Here is a 21,804-nt window from a genome sequence, read left to right on the forward strand (position 1 = left end):
CAGCTGTACGAACAGGCCGCGGTGCTCTAGTGTGCGCTGCCACCTCTTCCTAGGCCGTGTGACATCACGTTCACATGGCCTAGGTATACCTCAGTTCCATTCAAATGAATGGGGCTAAGCTGCAATACTAAGCACAGTCGCTATCCAGTGGACGGCACTGTGCTTGGTAAGCTGTGAGGAAGTGGTGCTCAACAGAACTCCAGTGAGCACCACGGCTTCCCGAAACAGCTGATCGGTGGGGGTGTCAGGTGTCAGACCCCTGCCAATCTCATATTGGTGACCTATCCTGAGGTAGGCCATCAAGCTGAAAATCCCGGAATACCCTTTAAAGGGTTGTCTCATGACTACAACCTCTATCCGTATCCCACTCTTGGAACCCCCTCTATGAATCAGAACTGTTGCCCCATCTATGCGATCGGCCTTTCCTTGGAATTTCTGGCATTTAATGCTACGTTGTATTTGTGGTCAGACATGGTTTCCAAGCTAATCTCTGGAGGATAGAGAATCCAGACTCTGCATGAGACAGCCCTTTTTAAGGCTGGGTACAATGAACAGCCCTTTGGACAACCCCTTCATGTTCTGGTCCATTTTATGTTTGGTTCATGTTTTTTAAAGGGGCTCCTGACGGCAGCAAAACCCCCCACTGCAGTCTGAAGAGGAATGGTTCCAAGCAGATATATTGCTGCATTTCTTATAATTGTGGATAACAGTCATGATGATAATTGACCTTGTCCTACAAATATCTAAATGTTTCTGACCAGCTCTCTCCAGATAACCGGTTTCTGGACGGTAATGCAGAGATGCCTAGTTTGGCTTTTCCCTTCTATTAAAGTAAATCTATGTGTAATTAGAGTAATACCGTCTTTCTTACACCTCATCATGACGGTCCCTATTACCGCAATCTCATTAGACAGGATTGCCTTGCCTTTATGGCTGACAGTCACTCTGTGTTGCGTGCATACGTCCTCGGGGAATCGGTGTGACAGCCATGAGATTGTGTCCCAGCCACCCATGATAGGTCTTTCCCTTCGCCGCCTGTGATGAACTAAAACTGAAAGGTACTTTATGCTTTTGGGGGCACAAGTGGATGTATTCACATGTTCTGGTTTGCCAGTAATGCCCTACAGATAACCCCTCATTTAGATTCGCGAAAGGCTTAATGAGATGTTACATTGTATCTCCCCTCAGGGTGACTCTTCACGAGGACAACTTAATGAACGCCGAGAACCTTGGCATAGTGTTTGGACCAACTCTCATGCGGGCGCCTGAGCTCGATGCCATGGCAGCACTAAACGACATCCGTTATCAGAGACTTGTGGTGGAAATGCTCATCAAGAATGAGGACATTTTATTTTGAAGAGGGGAAATTACCCAAGCAGTATTCCGGAAGATGAAGGGTTGTTTTTACAGCAAGGAAATGCACACCCCTACAGCATACCGTTACAGTGTACTCGTCACCTGTGTGTAGTGGGGCAACCGTATTTTGGTCTCTGTTAGTAGTCAGGAAACCATCTGTCAGTGTAGAAATCAGTGACCTTAATGAGGCATGAAGCACCTTCTAGAGGTTGCCATCTTGTAGACAATATGTAGTAGATATCCTCCTCCCGGTTCCCTAAAAAGAAAATATCACAGAAGCATGGGGAACTGGAGGTGGAATGTCTTACGGGCTGAAGAATTTATAAGCATGCAGCCTGTCTGAGCTAGTCACATCACTGAGGCATGAGGCACTTTTGGCCTCCACTTTATCAAGGCTTTTAAGGGTACACTTTACTAGTGCTTTTTATGGACACAGGACAGAAGATGAAGCCTTTTTTATATTGTTTTAGCTGTGGCAATCAATGCTGTTGTGAAGGCAGTAATGTCTGCTCTTTGCCATTACCGCTCCGTGTTTACAGTGGAACAGAAATTGTAAATGGCTGCATGTATGTCTCCGTTTTTGTCGGAGCTCTCCTTAAAGAGATATCTTCTAGCTAAACGGGTCGTGACTGTAAATCCGCATGTTTGTCCCCTGGTGTGACATTATTGTGATTCTCTCTCTTTTATGTTCAGCATAATCCTATTAGGACAATGGGTTTGTGAAGCAGTTATCTTAAGAACATTTGTATCATACGGTTTTCTTTTCCTTTTGATCTTTTTTTTTATTATTGTCGTTTTTTTTTTTTCTTTTTGCATAATGCGGCAGGTTCCTTTTTTTTTCTTCTTTTTTGAACGAAGAGCTTGAGTTTTTACAGTGTTTACTGACGAGTTTGTGTGGTGGCGGCTGTTCAGGCTGCAGTGTTTCATTTTTTTAATGTATTTTTGTATTTTTCATCTGGCATGCACCTATTAATTTATTAAACCTAGGTTTTAGAAAACTTGTGTTTGTGTCTGTTCTGTATACTACAAGGATTCACTGAAGAGGATGAAGAACATTCCAAGGATTTAACCAGGGGTGTATGCAGAAATGATACGGTACAATAGAGCTCCAACTCTGTAATTCCATGAGGGCGCCGCTGTTATGTCCCCCCCGATTGTGAGAACAGGGGCTCGTTCTTCCCGCTTGAATGGAGACATCGATGTGTGTCCGCCATTCCATTCAGTTTTGTGGGGCTTGCACATGCGTGACCGCCACTCCATTCAAACAGTGGACAACAGGCCCCTTCCAATCGTCGGGGGCCCCAGCGGTCAGACCCCCCCCCCCCCCCGCCAATCAGAAACGTATCCCCTATCCAATGAGTTGTAATGGGACAACCCCTTTAATACTGATGCACTACTAGGTGATAAAACCTGACATTTTTTCCAGAATGTTTTGATAAATTAGAAGCTAATGCTGTACACCTTTTCCAAAACATTAGAGGCGTTGGTGCTTCTGGAATATGAGCTACGGCATGAACACCATATTTTGTAATATATTTATGTCAGGAAACTAGCATAACTAAATTGATGAATCTACCCTACAGTTCTCGGAATTCCCTGCTTTTCATCGTTTAGTGTTTGATAAAACTCTGGCTTCCTGCAGCAACCACTAGGGGGAGCTCAGTGCATATAAATGTATATAGTTACTTTTGAGGTCAATGTAAACTTCTCAGTGGCTGCCTTTTAGGGGTCTACGATTACAGAATATGGTTGCTGTCTTTCAAAAACAGCACCACACCTATCCAAAGGTTGTATGTGGTATTGCAGCACAGCTCTGTTCAAATAAACAAAGTTAAGCTGCAATCCCAGACACAAACCTTGGATTGGTGTACATATTTATATATTATTCTTATCTAATCCTGGACAATCCCTTTAACATTTTAATTTAAGAGACCTAAACATAGCCTTTAGTTCTACGGGAGATCATACATACAGATGGCCATTTGCACACAACATTCCAGATCTATTAAAATGTGTGCTCTGCCAAAGAAAGAGTTTGTTCCTGTCCAGTTACTTCACCAGGTGGCACTGGAGCTGCTGGCCTTCATAGGCCCTTCCATTTACCAGGATGCTTACTCTATTGGAACTTGCACACTGGGTAAACCTGAAGACTGCAGGCAGTGCAAACACTGGGGTTATCCAAAGTCTAAAACATGCCCCTCATATAGATTATACTTACCTGTTCCCCGGCACCTGCATCGCTTCTGATCCCCTTCACGGCCGCCGCTACATCTCCCCGTCGTGTGGATCAAAACATCCGGGGATGGGGTGGGGAAGACAGCCTAAAGCAGGCCACGACGGGGACGAGCCTCCCAAGCATAGAGGCTGACGCTACGGAGGGTCATCCCCGTTGCAGCCTGCTATTAGCCCCTCCCCCCCCCATTGGCAGATGTTTTTAACCATGCGACGGAGAGATTCAGCGGCGGCCGTGCGGGGATCAGGAGAGATGCGGGTGCTGGAGAGCAGGTAAGTATAATCTATATGAGGGGCCCGGGCATTGGGGAAAAATGTGTTAGACTTTGGATAACCCCTTTAATGATTCATAGAGAAGTGAATTGGATTACGTTGCAGTTTGCTAACCATGCAGTAACTCGTGTAGGTGTGATATATAGACCACCTGGTCAAGTTAAAGAACTAGATGATCTACTAGTTGAAGAAATAGCTAAAATGACAATGAAAGGAGAAGTTATCATTATGGGAGATTTCAATCTTCCAGATATAAACTGGAAAACCAAAATAGCAAGTTCTACCAGGAGTACAGATATTCTAAATTCCCTACTGGGGTTATCTCTACAACAAGTGGTTGAGGAGCCAACCCGGAGGGAGGCCATTTTGGATTTGGTATTCACAAATGGGGATTCAGTATATGATGTCATTGTAGGCGAAACCTTGGGATCTAGTGATCACCAGTCAGTGTGGTTTAATATAAGAACTGTGAAAGAGTCCCACCACACAAAAACAAAAGTTTTAGATTTTAGAAAAACAGACTTTTCAAAAATGAAATTAGTCATAAATGAGTCCTTATCAGACTGGAACGGATTACATGGAGTCCAGGAGAAATGGGACTACTTAAAAGGTGCATTATTGAAGGCAACAGAAAATTGCATTAGACTTGTCAGTAAAAGCAAAAAAAGGAAGAGACCACTGTGGTACTCAGCAGAAGTGGCCCAAATCATTAAAAATAAAAAGCTAGCATTTTGTAATTATAAAAAAAACCCAGAGCAATGAAGATAAGGAAATCTACAAGATTAGGCAGAGAGAGGCCAAGCAAGTTATAAGAACTTCTAAAGCGCAAGCAGAAGAAAAACTAGCTCAGTCTATGAAAAAAGGGGATAAGACATTCTTCAGATATATAAATGAAAAAAGGAAATTAAAACAAGGAATAACTAAAAACAAAGGACGGAAGGTATGTAGAAGAGAATAAAGGGCTAGCCGACTGCCTTAATGAATACTTCTGTTCAGTTTTTACAAAAGAAAAAGGGGAAGGACCTCCACTAGAAAGGATGACTAATAAATCGTTTGATGCATGTATCTTTACAGAGGAAGATGTTCTAAGTTTGCTGTCTAAGGTGAAGACAAATAAGTCACAGGGGCCTGATGAGATACACCCAAAATTATTAAAAGAGCTTAGTGGTGAGCTGGCAAAACCGTTAACAGATTTATTTAACCAATCATTAGTAACAGGAGTCGTCCCGGAAGATTGGAAATTGGCAAATGTCGTGCCCATTCACAAGAAAGGTAGTAGGGAGGAATCGGGCAACTATAGACCAGTGAGTCTGACATAAATAGTAGGCAAATTAATGGAAACCCTATTAAAGGATAGGATTGTGGAACATCTAAAATCCCATGGATTGCAAGATGAAAAACAACATGGGTTTACTTCAGGGAGATCATGTCAAACAAATCTTATAGATTTTTTTGACTGGGTGACTAAAATAATAGACGGTGGAGGTGCAGTAGACATCGCATATCTAGATTTTAGTAAGGCTTTTGACACTGTCCCACATAGAAGACTTATCAATAAATTGCAGTCATTGAGCATGGACTCCCATATTGTTGAGTGGATTAGGCAGTGGCTGAGTGACAGACAACAGAGGGTTGTAGTCAATGGAGAACATTCAAAGCAAGGTCATGTTACCAGTGGGGTTCCACAGGGATCTGTACTGGGACCAATTTTGTTTAATATCTTCATAAGTGATATTGCAAAAGGCCTCGATGGTAAGGTTTGTCTTTTTGCTGATGACACAAAGATATGTAACAGGGTTGATGTTCCTGGAGGGAAACGCCAAATGGAAAAGGATTTAGGAAAACTAGAAGAATGGTCAGAACTCTGGCAACTGATATTTAATGTGGATAAGTGCAAGATAATGCACCTGGGGTGTAAAAACCCAAGGGCAGAATATAGAATATTTGACACAGTCCTGACCTCAGTATCTGAGGAAAGGGATTTAGGAGTAATTATTTCAGAAGACCTAAAGGTGGGAAGACAATGTAATAGAGCAGCACGAAATGCCAGCAGAATGCTTGGATGTATAGGGAGAGGTATAAGCAGTAGAAAGAGTGAAGTGCTTATGCCGCTGTACAGAACACTGGTGAGACCTCACTTGGAGTATTGTGCGCAGTACTGGAGGCCATATCTCCAGAAGGATATAGATACTCTAGAGAGAGTTCAGAGAAGAGCTACTAAACTAGTACATGGATTGCAGGATAAAACTTACCAGGAAAGGTTAAAGGACCTTAATATGTATAGCTTGGAAGAAAGAAGAGACAGAGGGGATATGATAGAAACTTTTAAATACATAAAGGGAATCAACTCGGTAAAGGAGGAGAGCATATTTAAAAGAAGAAAAACTACCACAAGAGGACACAGTTTTTTAAATTAGAGGGGCAAAGGTTTAAAAGTAATATAAGGAAGTATTACTTTACTGAGAGAGTAGTGGATGCATGGAATAGCCTTCCTGCAGAAGTGGTAGCTGCAAATACAGTGAAGGGGTTTAAGCATGCATGGGATAGGCATAAGGCTATCCTTCATATAAGATAGGGCCAGGGTCTATTCATAGGATTCAGATATATTGGGCAGACTAGATGGGCCAAATGGTTCTTATCTGCCGACACATTCTATGTTTCTATGAATGAACCGGCCCAGACACCTTTCATTCATTCCTACTTATATATTCATAGGCATATAAAGTCATATCTCTCTATAGACAGTGGAGAGTGAAAGTGGGACTATATGTGAGGAACTACTTTGTATGCAGGGGTAAAAGGATTGCAAGTTCTTCATTATCTAATGTGAGCTGCTGCCTGCCCACAGAAAGGGAAGAAATTCCTCCAGATAAGTGAATGATAAAAAAACAAACAAAAAAAAGTTGAATTTGTGGGGTAGCTTCTGATTTTGCCTTAAAACTATAGATACCATACTGACCAAATCTGCCATGTGTGAAAGTGGCCTTCAAGCCACTGGTTGATTGCTGCAAAGCAGATGGTCATGCCTATGCCAGGGAGATGGTAAACAATCCACAGACTGGAAGACGGACATGCAGAAGCCACACCCAGGACCAAAGCGGCGGGAGTAGGTAAGTATGATTCTTTCCATATCAGACGCAATCTGTGGGCATCAGATTTATTCCCAGATAACCCCTTTAAGAAGAGTTACAAGAGATTATTTTTACCTGCACTTAAAGGGATTGTCAGGAATTAGAAAAAACATGCCTGGTTTCTCCCTACAAAGCACCACACCTGTCCACAGGTTCTCTGTGATATTACACCTCCAACCCTTTTTTCATCAGTGGAGGTGAACTATAATACCAGATGCCTCCATTGTACAGGGGTGCCATTGTTTTTCCACTCCTGGACCATCTTAGGCTACTTTCACACTTGCGTACGGAGAGGATCCGTCTGGTGTCTGCCCAGACGGATCCGCTCCTATAATGCAAACGTTGGGATCCGTTCAGAACGGATCCGTCTGCATTATAGTTCAGAAAAAATTCTAAGTGTGAAAGTTAGTCAGGCGGATCCGTCCAGACTTTACATTGAAAGTCAATGGGGGACGGATCAGTTTGAAATTGCACCATATTGTGTCAACTTCAAACGGATCCGTCCCCATTGACTTACATTGTAAGTCTGGACGGATCCGTTTGGCTCCGCACGGCCAGGCGGACACCCAAACGCTGCAAGCAGCGTTCGGGTGTCCGCCTGCGGAGCGGAACGGAGGCTGAACGCTGCCAGACTGATGCATTCTGAGCGGATCCGCGTCCACTCAGAATGCATTAGGGCTGGACGGATCCGTTCGGGGCCGCTTGTGAGAGCCTTCAAACTTTGCTCACAAGCGGAGCCCCGAACGCAAGTGTGAAAGTAGCCTTATACTGTTCGCCTAGATTTAATAGTTGAAACCAAATTGTGCAATGGAATAAATGTGCATCGATGAAATGATTTTCCCAAAGGACGATGTTAGCAGATGCGTAACTTAGAGGATTTATTCAGGTATCCCAAGGTCCAGATGTGTGCATGTCGGCTCAGTGTTGTGTATGATATGGCGGTACGTTCTGCACAATTGTAACTACATCCTCAGGGTTGAAAGTGGCCGCCGTTGTCACTCAGGTAATGACTTCTTCTCTACTAAAGGTGGTGGCATCATTTTGCATGGACAAAAATCACCTAATATTTCATAACACTTCTAGATACCATTGTATAAACCTGTACTAGAGAGCACATGATTGCCATCCTGTTTATCGCGGTGTCCAGGAGAAAAGGAAACAGATGGCGGTACATTTTGTTATATAAGCTTAAATAGGGTCAACAAAGTATCAGCCCGTTCAGGAATTCATAAAGGTGATGTGTATTTATAAATGTACTCGCACAAGAACAAAGTACAAAATGTGTTTCCCGATCCAGTCACTTAAACCTGCGAGTGGAAGGACTTTGGAGATCAATATAAAGCAGTTATTACACCAGGGGGGACTTAGAACATTTTGGACTTGCCAGTAACAAAGGCTCCGAACTGGTAAGAAATTCTTTATTTAGCCATTAGTTATTTTTAGTTGTTCATGTATAATTGGTGGCCGGGTTCTTGGAAGTGGGATATCATTTTCTCCAGGGCAAACCACATATGAAACGGTATCAGTGCACGTTTCCCCTTTCTTTAATGTCACCATGTCACAGAGAAATCCGCAGCAGTCCTCCAATTCAATCAGTGGTGTTCTATTTAGTAGTTAAGCAGCATACACAGCGACGTTTCGACCCTCAGGTCTTTATCGAGGCTTGCTGCCTAACTACTAAATAAAACACCACTGATTGAATTGGAGGAGTGCTGCGGATCTCTCTACATTGCTGTTTCTACTGGGATCCTGAGCCAGGACCCCTCACCGCGTGACACCGCATTGCCCTGGATGCATACCAGGTGACTTGAACACTGAATATGGATTCATCCGACTAAGGGGCTTGGAGTGCTGCTTATCTTTCTATTGTATCATGTCACAGAGAAGGCAGCGCGTTATACAGCAGGAGGAGCTGAACAGACTGACATCTAGTTTTATGGGAAATGATTCAGTAAAACATCTTATCGATGCAAATTTCGGCTCATTCTTGGCTTAAGAGTCCAGTGGGTGGTCCTAACCAGTGATTGACAGCCTTTATTGTATGATTGTGCATACAGAAATCACTGTTAATCATTGACTAGGACCACCCACTGGACTCCTACGTAGGGATGAGCGAACTTGTGTTTTTTAGGTTCGGGTATTAGTGCAGTTCCGTTATGGATTTCGTTATCAGGGAACATAACGGAATGCTATGACGGAATGCACCACGGAAGCCTTTAAGAGGCATTCAGCTTTGCATTCCGTCATAGTAGAAGTCAATGGGCCGCATAATGGATCTGTCTGGAAAGCAGAAGGATCAGTTATGCTGCCCATTGACTTATAGTATGACAGAATGCCTCTTAAAAGCTTCCGTGGTGCATGCCGTCGTAGCATTCCGTCATAACGGAATCCGTAACGGAATTGCACTAATACCCAAACGCCGAACCCAAACTTGAAAAACACAAGTCCGCTCATCCCTACTCCTAAACCCAGAATGAGGACAGTTAGATCAATAGATAAGTTATACTTAATCTCTTCCCATAAAACTATAATATCAATCTGCTCAGCTCCTCCTGCTCTATAACATGCTGGCCGTATTTTTGATGTGACAGGCTCGCTTTTAGAGAGATAAAAAATATCTTGAACCATTGATAAAAATAAATGGAATATGCGATTTTATTGTCTGGGGTGTTCACAGACATTATTTAAAAAAAATATATAAAAATTAAAAATCGCTGGCCGCAGTGGTGACCTGCTCCCCTTGCATTACCTGTGTCGGTGACGGCCTGCCCTAGAGTGATGGAGATCGAACCCAGCAGCAGGGACCAGGTAAATATGGTCACTGCCGCGGTTCGGCCACTTTGGCAGGTCTGTTATAGTATTAGATAAATCCTTTAAGCTGTAGTGTGAGGCGCCTTTCTCTTCATAAATTTGGTGCATCTTGGTCTGTAGGTGTTTTTTCAAGAATCTACTACTGATTACCTATGCTCAGCACAGCTCATCCGTATCTAAACGGTGGGGGTCCGACACCCGGGACCCCCGCCAATCAGCTGTTTGAAAAGCAACTTTTCCTAGGCCAGAGACAACACGTTTATTGATCACATTGCCTAGGCACAGCTCAGATACCAATCACAGCCACTATACAATGTACTGTGCTTGGTAAGCACGGAGAAAGCCGCGATGCTCACAAGGGCACCTTCTCAAACAGCTGATCGGCGGGGGTCCCAGGTGTCAGACCCCCACCCATCAGATACTGATAACCTATCCAGAGGATAGGTCATCAGTATTTAAATTTCAGAAAACCTTTTTCAATCAGAAAATGAAGTCTGCATCTATAAGCAGGCGCAGATGTATGATTTTTACGTTGTTTTATGGTTTTGAAACTAGCCTTACCTCTCTCTTAAAACTTAATGGGGTTGATTTATCAAAACTGTAAAGGAAAACTGGCTCCTAGTTATGTCCTAAGTTTATAGCACAAGCTGACAGTAGAGGGCAGACTTCTCCCTGTTCCATAGAGAGATAGGAGAACAGTTTCTAATGTAAATTCTGGTAGTGGTCTAAAAAGATAGATAAAAAAAAATATAACTCTGGGCAGCGCCGCAATCCAGACAGTAAAAAAGGAGTGCCAGAGGCTGTAGATGCAATCCAACAACCAAATATAAAAAAAATAAACTCCACGGCACTTCCAAAGATAATGTGCGCATTTTATTCCACCAGTTGCAACGTTTCGGTCCTCGTCTCAATGGAACCTTTTTCAAGCCATGACAATAGTGGTGCATAGTACATGTATAAATACCACCCACATGGTGATAAATCAATTAAGATGATAAACTAATAAAGTGCTATAGTGCTCACAATATAATAAAATAACTCATACATGTGAAAAATAAATCATCATTTTACAATAGTACAGTGTATTCATCCATAAAATACATTATAAATATATTAAAAATGTACAAAAAAGTATCAAAATAGATAATTATATAATAAATAAAGTGCAAACATGTGCTGACCCATATGTGCTGCATTAAAAACTTGATGAATGAATGGACGAAGGAGGGACTCTACCTGGCTAGCATGGAATCCTGTAACTCCGCGTCCCCATGTTGCCGGTGCGCATGTCCGAAAGCGACCGCATCTCCAGAGAGCGGTCACATGTTCCATCTGTGTCACATGGCCGCAATCTCCTAGGAGACGCTGTGTAAACAGGAAACAGCATCGCCGGCGAGCGATCACATGTCACATCTAGGTCACGTGACCACAAACACCATGGAGACGCTGTACATAATGGTAAGTAAAGACAGCGATCGCGGGACACAGCCCGATCACACTCTTCTAAAAAAAAAAACATGTAACTAAGATATGTTAATAATGTGTTTTATGTAAAACTCGAATCACAGTACCATGAAGTATGCACAAGGTAAGACAACAAATCTCACCCCCAGTGTCCAAGTGCCATCCCAATGTAACAAAGGAAAAAGAACAGCATGAAAAAGAGTTCTTAAAGGAGACACCGCACAAAATTCTTGAATACAATAATGCTGTCCGTTCCCCAGACTCCTATCAGCATAAATATGCTATGTGCACTACACTGAACAGACATCATTGTGGACCTGATTACTTGGTACGAGCAGTACTTCACAGATGACATACCATCCTCGTAATATAATGTACCTGCAGAAGGAACATACTTTGCAGGCATCCTGATCAGGGATTTCAGACTTAAAAGCGTTCCCCATGCAACAGATAAAATAAAGTAAACTAAAATGAAAGAAAAAATGTGGGTGATTGAGTCAGCACAACCCTATATGCAGGTGCACATCGCTATGGCGAAATACATATACAAACGCAATAGCACTCTGCCCTGCCTCTATGCTGGATGAGGCATTGGTGTACATTTTGGTCAAAGCGTAATAAGCCACTCACCACGTCAAGGTCGCCTCTATAGAGTGGTCCCTAACACTAGTTCCTACCTGTTTATGGGCCATGACAGCCACACAAAGTCCAGGGAATGCAGGTGCACCTGCATATAGGGTTGTGTGCACCTGCATATAGGGTTCTGCTGACTCAATCACCCACATTTTTTCTTTGTAGTATATATTGGAGGCGTGGCGATCTCCATGCAGTCATGCACACCTGACCAGTCAATCTGTCCTGGAGGCTGGTTTTAAAGTCAGTATAAAACTGAGTCTGCGTATATAGCACCTACCAGTAGCCATTTGGCTCCAGGAGAAGTATATAGTGGGCTCAGCATGCATGTTGGTACTTGCATCCCTGGATCCGATGAAAGCTGTAATGGCACCGGACGGGGTTAAAAGCAGAGTGTGCTTGGCGTGCATGCTGCACCTGCATTCCCTGGACTTTGTGTGACTGTCATGGCCCATAAACAGGTAGGAACTAGTGTTAGGGACCACTCTATAGAGGCGACCTTGACGTGGTGAGTGGCTTATTACGCTTTGGCCAAAATGTACACCAATGCCTCATCCAGCATAGAGGCAGGGCAGAGTGCTGGTTGCAGAGTGCTATTGCATTTGTATTTTGCGTTAAAATGAAAGAAAGTGCTTTCCATCGGAGACCACTGTGTCATGTTAATGCACAGTGGAAACCAATATCGGCAAGTAATTATATCAGGGTCAACACCACCTCAATGGCACGAGGACCCCTATTAGGTATGTAACCAATGAACTATATACAAAACATATCATAGAAAAGAAAAATCAATAATAGAAATAACATAAATAATTGGAGACCAAAGAGAGGATATCTTCATCATCGCAAACTGTGCAATGTGTCCAAAAGCCAATTTTCTGCTGTTATAATCAATAATTGTAATTAATTAATTTCCAATTATGATAATGAATCCATGCTAGTTCAGCAAGTCCTCCATCATTCTTCCATCAGATGAAAACTAAAAACAAAAAGAAGAAGAAAAAAGATCATTAGTATAATTAGCACCATATTCAAGAAGAGATAGGACATGAGCATCACTGCGCTAAATGGTAATTAGGTGTTTAAAATCCCAGACCTAAAATCTACTGTACATTTAATCCATGTGGTCTCAAGGAATTCAGGGTGGCGATCCAATGAAGTTCCCGTTTCTTGAGGGACAAACCTCTGTTGCCTCCCTGCGAGAAATTGGGACATGATCTATCAGAAAACATCTCAAATCGCTCTCCTTGTGATTTAACTCAGTAAAGTGTTTGGATACTGGAAGAAGTGACATCTCACCTATGTACAGTAAACTGCAAGGACACCAAAGAATATACACTGCTCAAAAAAATAAAGGGAACACAAAAATAACACATCCTAGATCTGAATTAATTAAATATTCTTCTGAAATACTTTGTTCTTTACATAGTTGAATGTGCTGACAACAAAATCACACAAAATAAAAAAATGGAAATCAAATTTTTCAACCCATGGAGGTCTGGATTTGGAGTCACACTCAAAATTAAAGTGGAAAAACACACTACAGGCTGATCCAACTTTGATGTAATGTCCTTAAAACAAGTCAAAATGAGGCTCAGTAGTGTGTGTGGCCTCCACGTGCCTGTAGGACCTCCCTACAACGCCTGTGCATGCTCCTGATGAGGTGGCAGACTGTCTCCTGAGGGATCTCCTCCCAGACCTGGACTAAAGCATCTGCCAACTCCTGGACAGTCTGTGGTGCAACAAGACGTTGGTGGATAGAGCGAGACATGATGTCCCAGATGTGCTCAATTGGATTCAGGTCTGGGGAACGGCCGGGCCAGTCCATAGCATCAATGCCTTCGTCTTGCAGGAACTACTGACACACTCCAGCCACATTAGGTCTAGCATTGTCTTGCATTAGGAGGAACCCAGGGCCAACTGCACCAGCATATGGTCTCACAAGGGGTCTGAGGATCTCATCTCGGTGCCTAATGGCAGTCAGGCTACCTCTGGCGAGCACATAGAGGGCTGTGCAGCCCTCCAAAGAAATGCCACCCCACACCATTACTGACCCAATGCCAAACCGGTCATGCTGGAGGATATTGCAGGCAGCAGAACGTTCTCCATGGCGTCTCCAGACTCTGTCACGTCTGTCACATGTGCTCAGTGTTAACCTGCTTTCATCTGTGAAGAGCACAGGGAGCCACTGGTGAATTTGCCAATCTTTGTGTTCTCTGGCAAATGCCAAACGTCCTGCACGGTGTTGGGCTGTAAGCCCAACCCCCACCTGTGGACGTCGGGCCCTCACATCACCCTCATGGAGTCTGTTGCTGACCGTTTGAGCAGACACATGCACATTTGTGGCCTGCTGGAGGTCATTTTGCAGGGCTCTGGCAGTGCTCCTCCTGTTCCTCCTTGCACAAAGGCGGAGGTAGCGGTCCTGCTGCTGGGTTGTTGCCCTCCTACGGCCTCCTCCACGTCTCCTGATGTACTGGCCTGTCTCCTGGTAGCGCCTCCATGCTTTGGACACTACGCTGACAGACACAGCAAACCTTCTTGCCACAGCTCGCATTGATGTGCCATCCTGGATAAGCTGCTCTACCTGAGCCACTTGTGTGGGTTGTAGACTCCGTCTCATGCTACCACTAGAGTGAAAGCACCGCCAGCATTCAAAAGTGACCAAAACATCAGCCAGGAAGCATAGGAACTGAGAAGTGGTCTGTGGTCACCACCTGCAGAACCACTCCTTTATTGAGGGTGTCTTGCTAATTGCCTATAATTTCCACCTGTTGTCTATCCCATTTGCACAACAGCATGTGAAATTGATTGTCACTCAGTGTTGCTTCCTAAGTGGACAGTTTGATTTCACAGAAGTGTGATTGACTTGGAGTTACATTGTGTTGTTTAAGTGTTCCCTTTATTTTTTTGAGCAGTGTATATAACGAAAGAAAATTCACAAGTTAGAAAATGTTTGAATGCATATTGTTTATATGTCACAGGGTGAATAAAAGCATTGCCCTTCTTTATGTACCGACAATTGACGCAATTTAGACATGGAAAGGATCCGAAATTTTGTGGACGTAAAAAACTCTGTCCGGTCGTTTTTTGTGGGCCTACATCAGTCTGTACTATTTTATCTCTCAGATTTTGAGGTCTCCTATATGATATTAATGGAGGTAATTGAAATGCCTTGATATTGTTATGACCACTGTTTAGGACGGACCAATGTTTGTTCACAATCTTGATAATTAAATGACTGTCCTCTGTATAGGTAGTAACCAAGGGAATTCTTTGTAAAGGTCTATTCCCCTGTGTTTTATTAAGTAAATCTGTCCTGTCCACTGTTTGTATAGTCCTCAAGTGTGGTTACAATACCTTACTAGGAAAACCACATTTCTTAAATGACATAGTCATCCTAGTGCAGGCATGCTCAACCTGCGGCCCTCCAGCTGTTGTAAAACTACAACTCCCACAATGCCCTGCTGTAGGCTGTTCGGGCATGCTGGGAGTTGTAGTTTTGTAACAGCTGGAGGGCCGCAGGTTGAGCATGCCTGTCCTAGTGAGTGTCTGATCAAGATGGTGTGTGTCACTCACTATCGGTTTAGCCCGCATGTACTGACTGTATGGAAGGGACTTAATCATGGCCCTAGGATGGGCACTATCGTATCTTACTAAAGTATTCTTATCCGTAGGCTTAGTGTACACTTCAGTCCTAAATTGCCCATCATTTAAAGTTATTAATACATCAAGAAAGTTAATCTGTTCACTCGAGTAACTAAGTGTGAATTTGATGTCACTATCAATAGTATTAAGACAGGAAAAGAAAAATAATAATTGTTGTTCAGTCCCTGTCAAAATCAAGAAAATGTCATCTATGTATCGCCACCACCTCAACACATTTTCGAAGTGGGGCGACACATAGATGAAGGTGTCTTCCAAGAAGGAGAACGCCACGTTGGCATAAGTGGGCGCCACATTAGACCCCATGGCGGTCCCCTTCAATTGGAGATAAAAATCATCACCAAATAAAAAATAATTGTGTGTGAGTACTGCATGAAGTAATGTCATGATAAAGTCTTGATACCCTAATGAAAGATCAGATCGTGTGAGTGCCAGTTTGAAAGCATTCATGCCAAATTCATGCCTAATCGATATATAGAGGCTAACTATATCGAAAGAAACCATAATCACATCTGAGGTGATGACTACATCCGACAACTTATTCAAAAAATCTGTTGTATCCTGTATGTAGGATTTGGCCAACATGGCAAAGTTGTGCAATATTTTGTCCAAAAAGACAGAAACATTGCTCAACAATGAACCCCTCCCAGACACAATGGGCCTGCCTGGGGGATCATTCAAGTTTTAATGAATTTTAGGTAACAAGTATAACATAGGCGTAATAGGATGCTGAACCAAAAGATATTCCTTTAATTTAATGTCAATGAGACCCGCTTGTACACCCTCATTTATGATGTGATCAATCTTCCTCTGATAATCCCATTTAGGGTCATGTGTTAATTTACAGTAAACAGACTGGTCTGACAGTTGACGATGAGCCTCAGCAATGTATTTGTGTGTGTCCGTGACCACAACCGCACCACCTTAGTCAGCGGGTTTGATAGTGAGGATGTGGTCATGGACTAACTCATTCATAGCCTGCCACTCCAATAATGACATATTAGGGTGGCGAAACTGTTGGTTATTAAGCATGTACATCACGGGACACCGCATCCATAAATAATTCTAAGGCAGGGGAAGAGACCACAGGATTAAATTCACTCTTCACAAAAAGATTCATATCAGATAGACATAATTCAGATGTTTTTACATTACTGTCACGAGGATGCATAGAAAACCACATTTTTAACTTTAAACGTCTAAAAAACTCATGTAAATGTGCTTCCACATGTAACCAATCGGTACGCACATTGGGGCAAAAACGAAGGCCCTTAGCTAGTATTCTATGTTATAATAGGGTTAAAACATGTGATGAGATATTTACCACAGTGTCCACATTCAATTCTTCTGTCTTTCTCGCAGGGGAGGCAACAGAGGTTTGTCCCTCAAGAAACGGGAACTTCATTGGATCGCCACCCTGAATTCCTTGAGACCACATGGATTAAATGTAGATTTTAGGCCTGGGATTTTAAACACCTAATTACCATTTAGCGCAGTGATGCTCATGTCCTATCTCTTCTTGAATATGGTGCTAATTATACTAATGATCCTTTTTCTTCTTTTTGTTTTTAGTTTTCATCTGATGGAAGAATGATGGAGGACTTGCTGAACTAGCATGGATTCATTATCATAATTGGAAATTAATTAATTACAATTATTGATTATAACAGCAGAAAATTGGATTTTGGACACATTGCACAGTTTGCGATGATGATGTTGTCCTCTCTTTGGTCTCCAATTATTTATGTTATTTCTATTATGAATTTTTCTATGATATGTTTTGTATATAGTTCTGGACCTCATTATATGCTTTTGATCTTTCATCATTGGTTACATACCTAATAGGGGTCCTCGTGCCATTGAGGTGGTGTTGACACCTATATAATTACTTGCCGATATTGGTTTCCACTGTGCATTAACATGACACAGTGGTCTCCGATGGAAAGCACTTTTTTTCATTTTAGTTTACTTTATTTTATCTGTTGCATAGGGAACGCTTTTAAGTCTGAAATCCCTGATCAGGATGCCTGCAAAGTATGTTCCTTCTGCAGGTACATTTGTAGTGTACGGGGACTGTAATGCCCGTCACTACAAAAGGGTCACTTGGTGTGCTGTCGTCCCCCCTTATTTATGGGGAAGTTGGTATATGTCATCTTTATAAAATGTCATGTAATGTAATGCTATGTATTTCCCTGTTACTGTGAAACTTGCATGTACAGGCCTGCTAGGGGTGTCATTTCAGCTCTTAGTCACTAGAGGGAGCTAGGGAGCCCTAGTTTATATAAGGCCCAGTCAGGGAAAGGAAAGGCAGTCTAAAGTTGGAGTCTAGAGTTGTGGTTGGAGACTAGACAATGTCAGAGACAAGTCCAGGCCTGAAGCCTGTGGACCAGGAGAGGGTAATGCAGTCCCTGTAACCGGGTTCCAGATCCAAGGAGAAGGTTCCCCTCCTGAATTTATATATGCAGAAGCAGGAAGACCACTGTTGAACAGCCTGGGAGTTCAGAAGTTTCTAGAGTCTGAGGAAGCTGAGAGAGAGACAGGGGCAAGCTCAGAGAAGCAAGAGGTACTCAAGACAATAGAGGAGGTACTTTATAAAGATAAAACCAAGGATATACGCCAGAGCTAGGGTATTGGGCCTTGGAGAAGATTTTCTATGTTCCAGGATCAGTCAGGAATAGAGTGCAAGCTCCTGTACTGCAAGTCCTGTGTTTAACACTCTGAAGTCACCTTGCTATGTCTATATTGCCTGCATCAAATGTACTGCAACAAACTGTCTGCAAAGGAACTGCGTTTCCAGCTATGCCCATGTATGATGACTACTAAAGTTTGAGTTCTGCTTTAACATCACGTGGTTCCTCAGTTATTCCTGCTATCAGCAAATGGCGTGCCACCGTCTAATTGGCACTGGCGTCACGAACATTTCCTATCATCCCCTGCCCTTGCAGAGAGTCAGCCGTCTCAGGTTAGTGTCTATTGCACTACAACACCCAGGAACACATTTCTACGCACAACTTGAGTATGCTGCACCTCTCTTTTGGCGTCACGAACAGGATACGCACGCTTTCTAGTGCAAGAAGCTTGAACTTTGTGCCTTATACAGTTGCCCTGTGACCAAAGTGACAAATTGCCTGTTTATTTAAAATGGACTTTGTGGACTGAAAATCATACCAAAAGTGTTCCTAAAACTTCTAAAAAGCGCTGTGCAGTGTTGCGCTACCAAGAGGAAGAAAATCGCCACATTGGAGTGTGGTTTTGTGGACTTTTCATCATCCTGCTTGCTGTCAGTGAATAGACAGCGTTTATACCCAAAGATGGCCGCTGAGGCTACTGAAATAGCCGCTGCGTCATCTTCATCCCGAAAAGGCGGGAAAAATTGGCGCCTTTTTGAAGAAATAGCGGGAAGGAGTTCAAGGTCAGGCGCCACTGCTTATCTAGACATTTGCATGTCGGCTAGCATGGACTCCGCCTTCCATATACTGGAATACCTGGGGGGCGGCCTCCCAGTGCAATGGGAGGAGCTGGCAGATCTAATTGACGCGACCCTATCGCTCTCTAGAGAAGGATCGAGCATGTTGGAGAGTGAACAGAGCTTTGCTGCAACGTCCGCGCCTGAAATACCAGAGATGAATGATATTGGTGTAGAGCCAGAAGAGGCTCCACCGGCCTACTCTCCGGGACCGGAGAAACCCGCCTGCCCGCCACGGGAGAAAGAACCAGAGCCCTGCTATGGCTCCTGGAGAGACTTCTTTCAGCCCTCCTTCAAGTGGTCTTCACTAATGGCAGAGATCCGGGAGGCCGCTATAAAGCGGAATACAAAGACTAAGATCTATTATGAGGAGTTGACCAAGACTATCCATGAACGACACACCAACACCCAACCCCGCCTGGAAAGGAGAAAGGGAGTGGTGGTGTCCTTTGACAAAACCCGTGGCTACGGGTTCATACAAGATTACCTGACTGGCAGAGACTTATATGTTAACAGAAGATCTGTCAAGAGAGACTACCTCCCTTCCTATCAGCACAGCCTCCGCGAGGGAGAGGAAGTGGAGTTCACCCCTGCCGAGAGCCTGAGAGGCCCTTATGCAACTGCTGTGACCCGTCCCAAGCGAGAACCTGAGGACTGGGAGGCAGAAGAAGAAGACTACTCTGGCTGCGAGCGGGAACCGGAACGCTCTCCAGAGCCGGCCCATCACGCCTTCCAGGAGCGGAGCTCCTTCATTGGGCCTAATGTCTTCTGGCAGCCAACCGTGTTGGAAAAATGGGTGAGCCCTTATCCTTCCCCCGAGCTGCCCCGTCGGGAGAAGACCATACAAGATATGGAAAACTTAAAAGGACTTCGCAATACCTTTGAGAACATCCGTAGGGGTCGGAGACCCGATGCATCACCAGAACCTGCAGAGGCCGAGTCCGCGCCATCGTTGACTGTACCCGCGCCGGCGGCGCCAGCAGATGACAGCGACTCTGACACGGAGAGTATCGGTGAACAGATTGTCCGGCTGGAGGAGAAGTTGCGGGAGCTGCGCAAGATCGCAACCGCCAGGATCCAGACGCCGCCAAAGAAGGACGAGGTAAGGGTGCCTGTCACCACCCGTAAACCACTGTCTGCTAATGTTGCTCCGTCAAGGCCCCAAGGAAGACCTGTTATTCCTGTGAGTTGCTGCACCGAGCCCACCGGACCGCTTGCGGCGGCGGTACCAAATGCCTTACATCCCACAATTATCATGCCGGGACCAGTACGGTCCACCCAAGGGTTTACCCCTAGGCCCATGGGGCCAATACCTATTAGGGGCCCCTTTACCTTGCAGCTGCCCCCTAACACGGTTATGTGGGCCCATCCTCCTGTAGAGGACTACTACAGGCCGTACTTGCCAGCAGAGCCGGGTAATGATGACATACCCCTGTGAATCAGCCTGCTAGGCCTTTGATTTATTTCACCAAAGAATGATGTTATTAACCCTTCCAGGACAGGAGTCCTATGTTTCCTGGTCGTTTGTTGCTGCTGCCAGTTTATCCACGGCTCAGTGGTAGGTGTTGACCACTGAAGTAATAAAGTCAACAAAACTACGTTTGTTTCCAGGACCTCCTGCCTGCTTTTGCTATCCCACGCCAAGTTGTGCCTGTTCCTGAGTTGCACCTTTTACCCTTAACCCCCTTTTCAGGTTGATCAGGGGTATTACAGCACTTGTTTTATATTCTACAATTTTATTGTGCAACTTGATACTAAGGAACCGTGCCCGGAGACAGACTCAAAAGAACCTGAGCCTCTGAGATTTTTGCTCTTTTAAAAGGAAATGTGCCCAGAGATGGACTCCACCGCACGAGAGCCTCTGTGATTTAATAGGAAAATAACCTGGGTACGGACTCATGTTTGTTCTTTGAGCCTCCAAGAACCTTTATACTGTTTTATCTATTTTGCTGTTCTATTATGGACTTATTCATTGTCATGGACTATCCTGGTTATAATGTTACGCTGTGCCAGGTCAGCGCCCCAGTTTCATTCACTATCCTGAGAAGAAGAGAACGACGCCCCTTGTCACCACCCTTCATCTTTGCCAATTAGACCTGATATGAATGTAAATGCAGATGAATGACATATATGTATGCCTGCATGTCTCTTTTTCTGTTTCAGGTAGAGATTCCAGTTGGGCGAGCCCTGATGGAGTACGAGGTCGTACTCAGCTTAAAGCAGTGGGGTATGTAGTGTACGGGGACTGTAATGCCCGTCACTACAAAAGGGTCACTTGGTGTGCTGTCGTCCCCCCTTATTTATGGGGAAGTTGGTATATGTCATCTTTATAAAATGTCATGTAATGTAATGCTATGTATTTCCCTGTTACTGTGAAACTTGCATGTACAGGCCTGCTAGGGGTGTCATTTCAGCTCTTAGTCACTAGAGGGAGCTAGGGAGCCCTAGTTTATATAAGGCCCAGTCAGGGAAAGGAAAGGCAGTCTAAAGTTGGAGTCTAGAGTTGTGGTTGGAGACTAGACAATGTCAGAGACAAGTCCAGGCCTGAAGCCTGTGGACCAGGAGAGGGTAATGCAGTCCCTGTAACCGGGTTCCAGATCCAAGGAGAAGGTTCCCCTCCTGAATTTATATATGCAGAAGCAGGAAGACCACTGTTGAACAGCCTGGGAGTTCAGAAGTTTCTAGAGTCTGAGGAAGCTGAGAGAGAGACAGGGGCAAGCTCAGAGAAGCAAGAGGTACTCAAGACAACAGAGGAGGTACTTTATAAAGATAAAA

General features: G+C 43.9%; 1 protein-coding gene and 1 pseudogene across 1 annotated transcript in view; both read left to right on the top strand.

Moving 5' to 3' along the window:
• Positions 1–2,354, top strand: part of CHN1 (chimerin 1) — a 104,289-nt gene extending 101,935 nt beyond the window's left edge. The window contains exon 14 of the mRNA XM_040439630.1: positions 1,189–2,354. Coding sequence (XP_040295564.1) covers positions 1,189–1,357 — 169 coding nt within the window. The 3' untranslated portion in view covers positions 1,358–2,354. The remainder of the gene's footprint in view (positions 1–1,188) is intronic.
• Positions 2,355–3,796: 1,442 nt separating this feature from the next.
• The window catches only part of LOC121008812, a 39,759-nt pseudogene continuing 21,751 nt past the window's right edge, over positions 3,797–21,804 (top strand).

This window comes from Bufo bufo, chromosome 7, assembly GCF_905171765.1.
Source record: "Bufo bufo chromosome 7, aBufBuf1.1, whole genome shotgun sequence".
In the NCBI taxonomy this organism is placed as follows: Eukaryota; Metazoa; Chordata; class Amphibia; order Anura; family Bufonidae; genus Bufo; species Bufo bufo.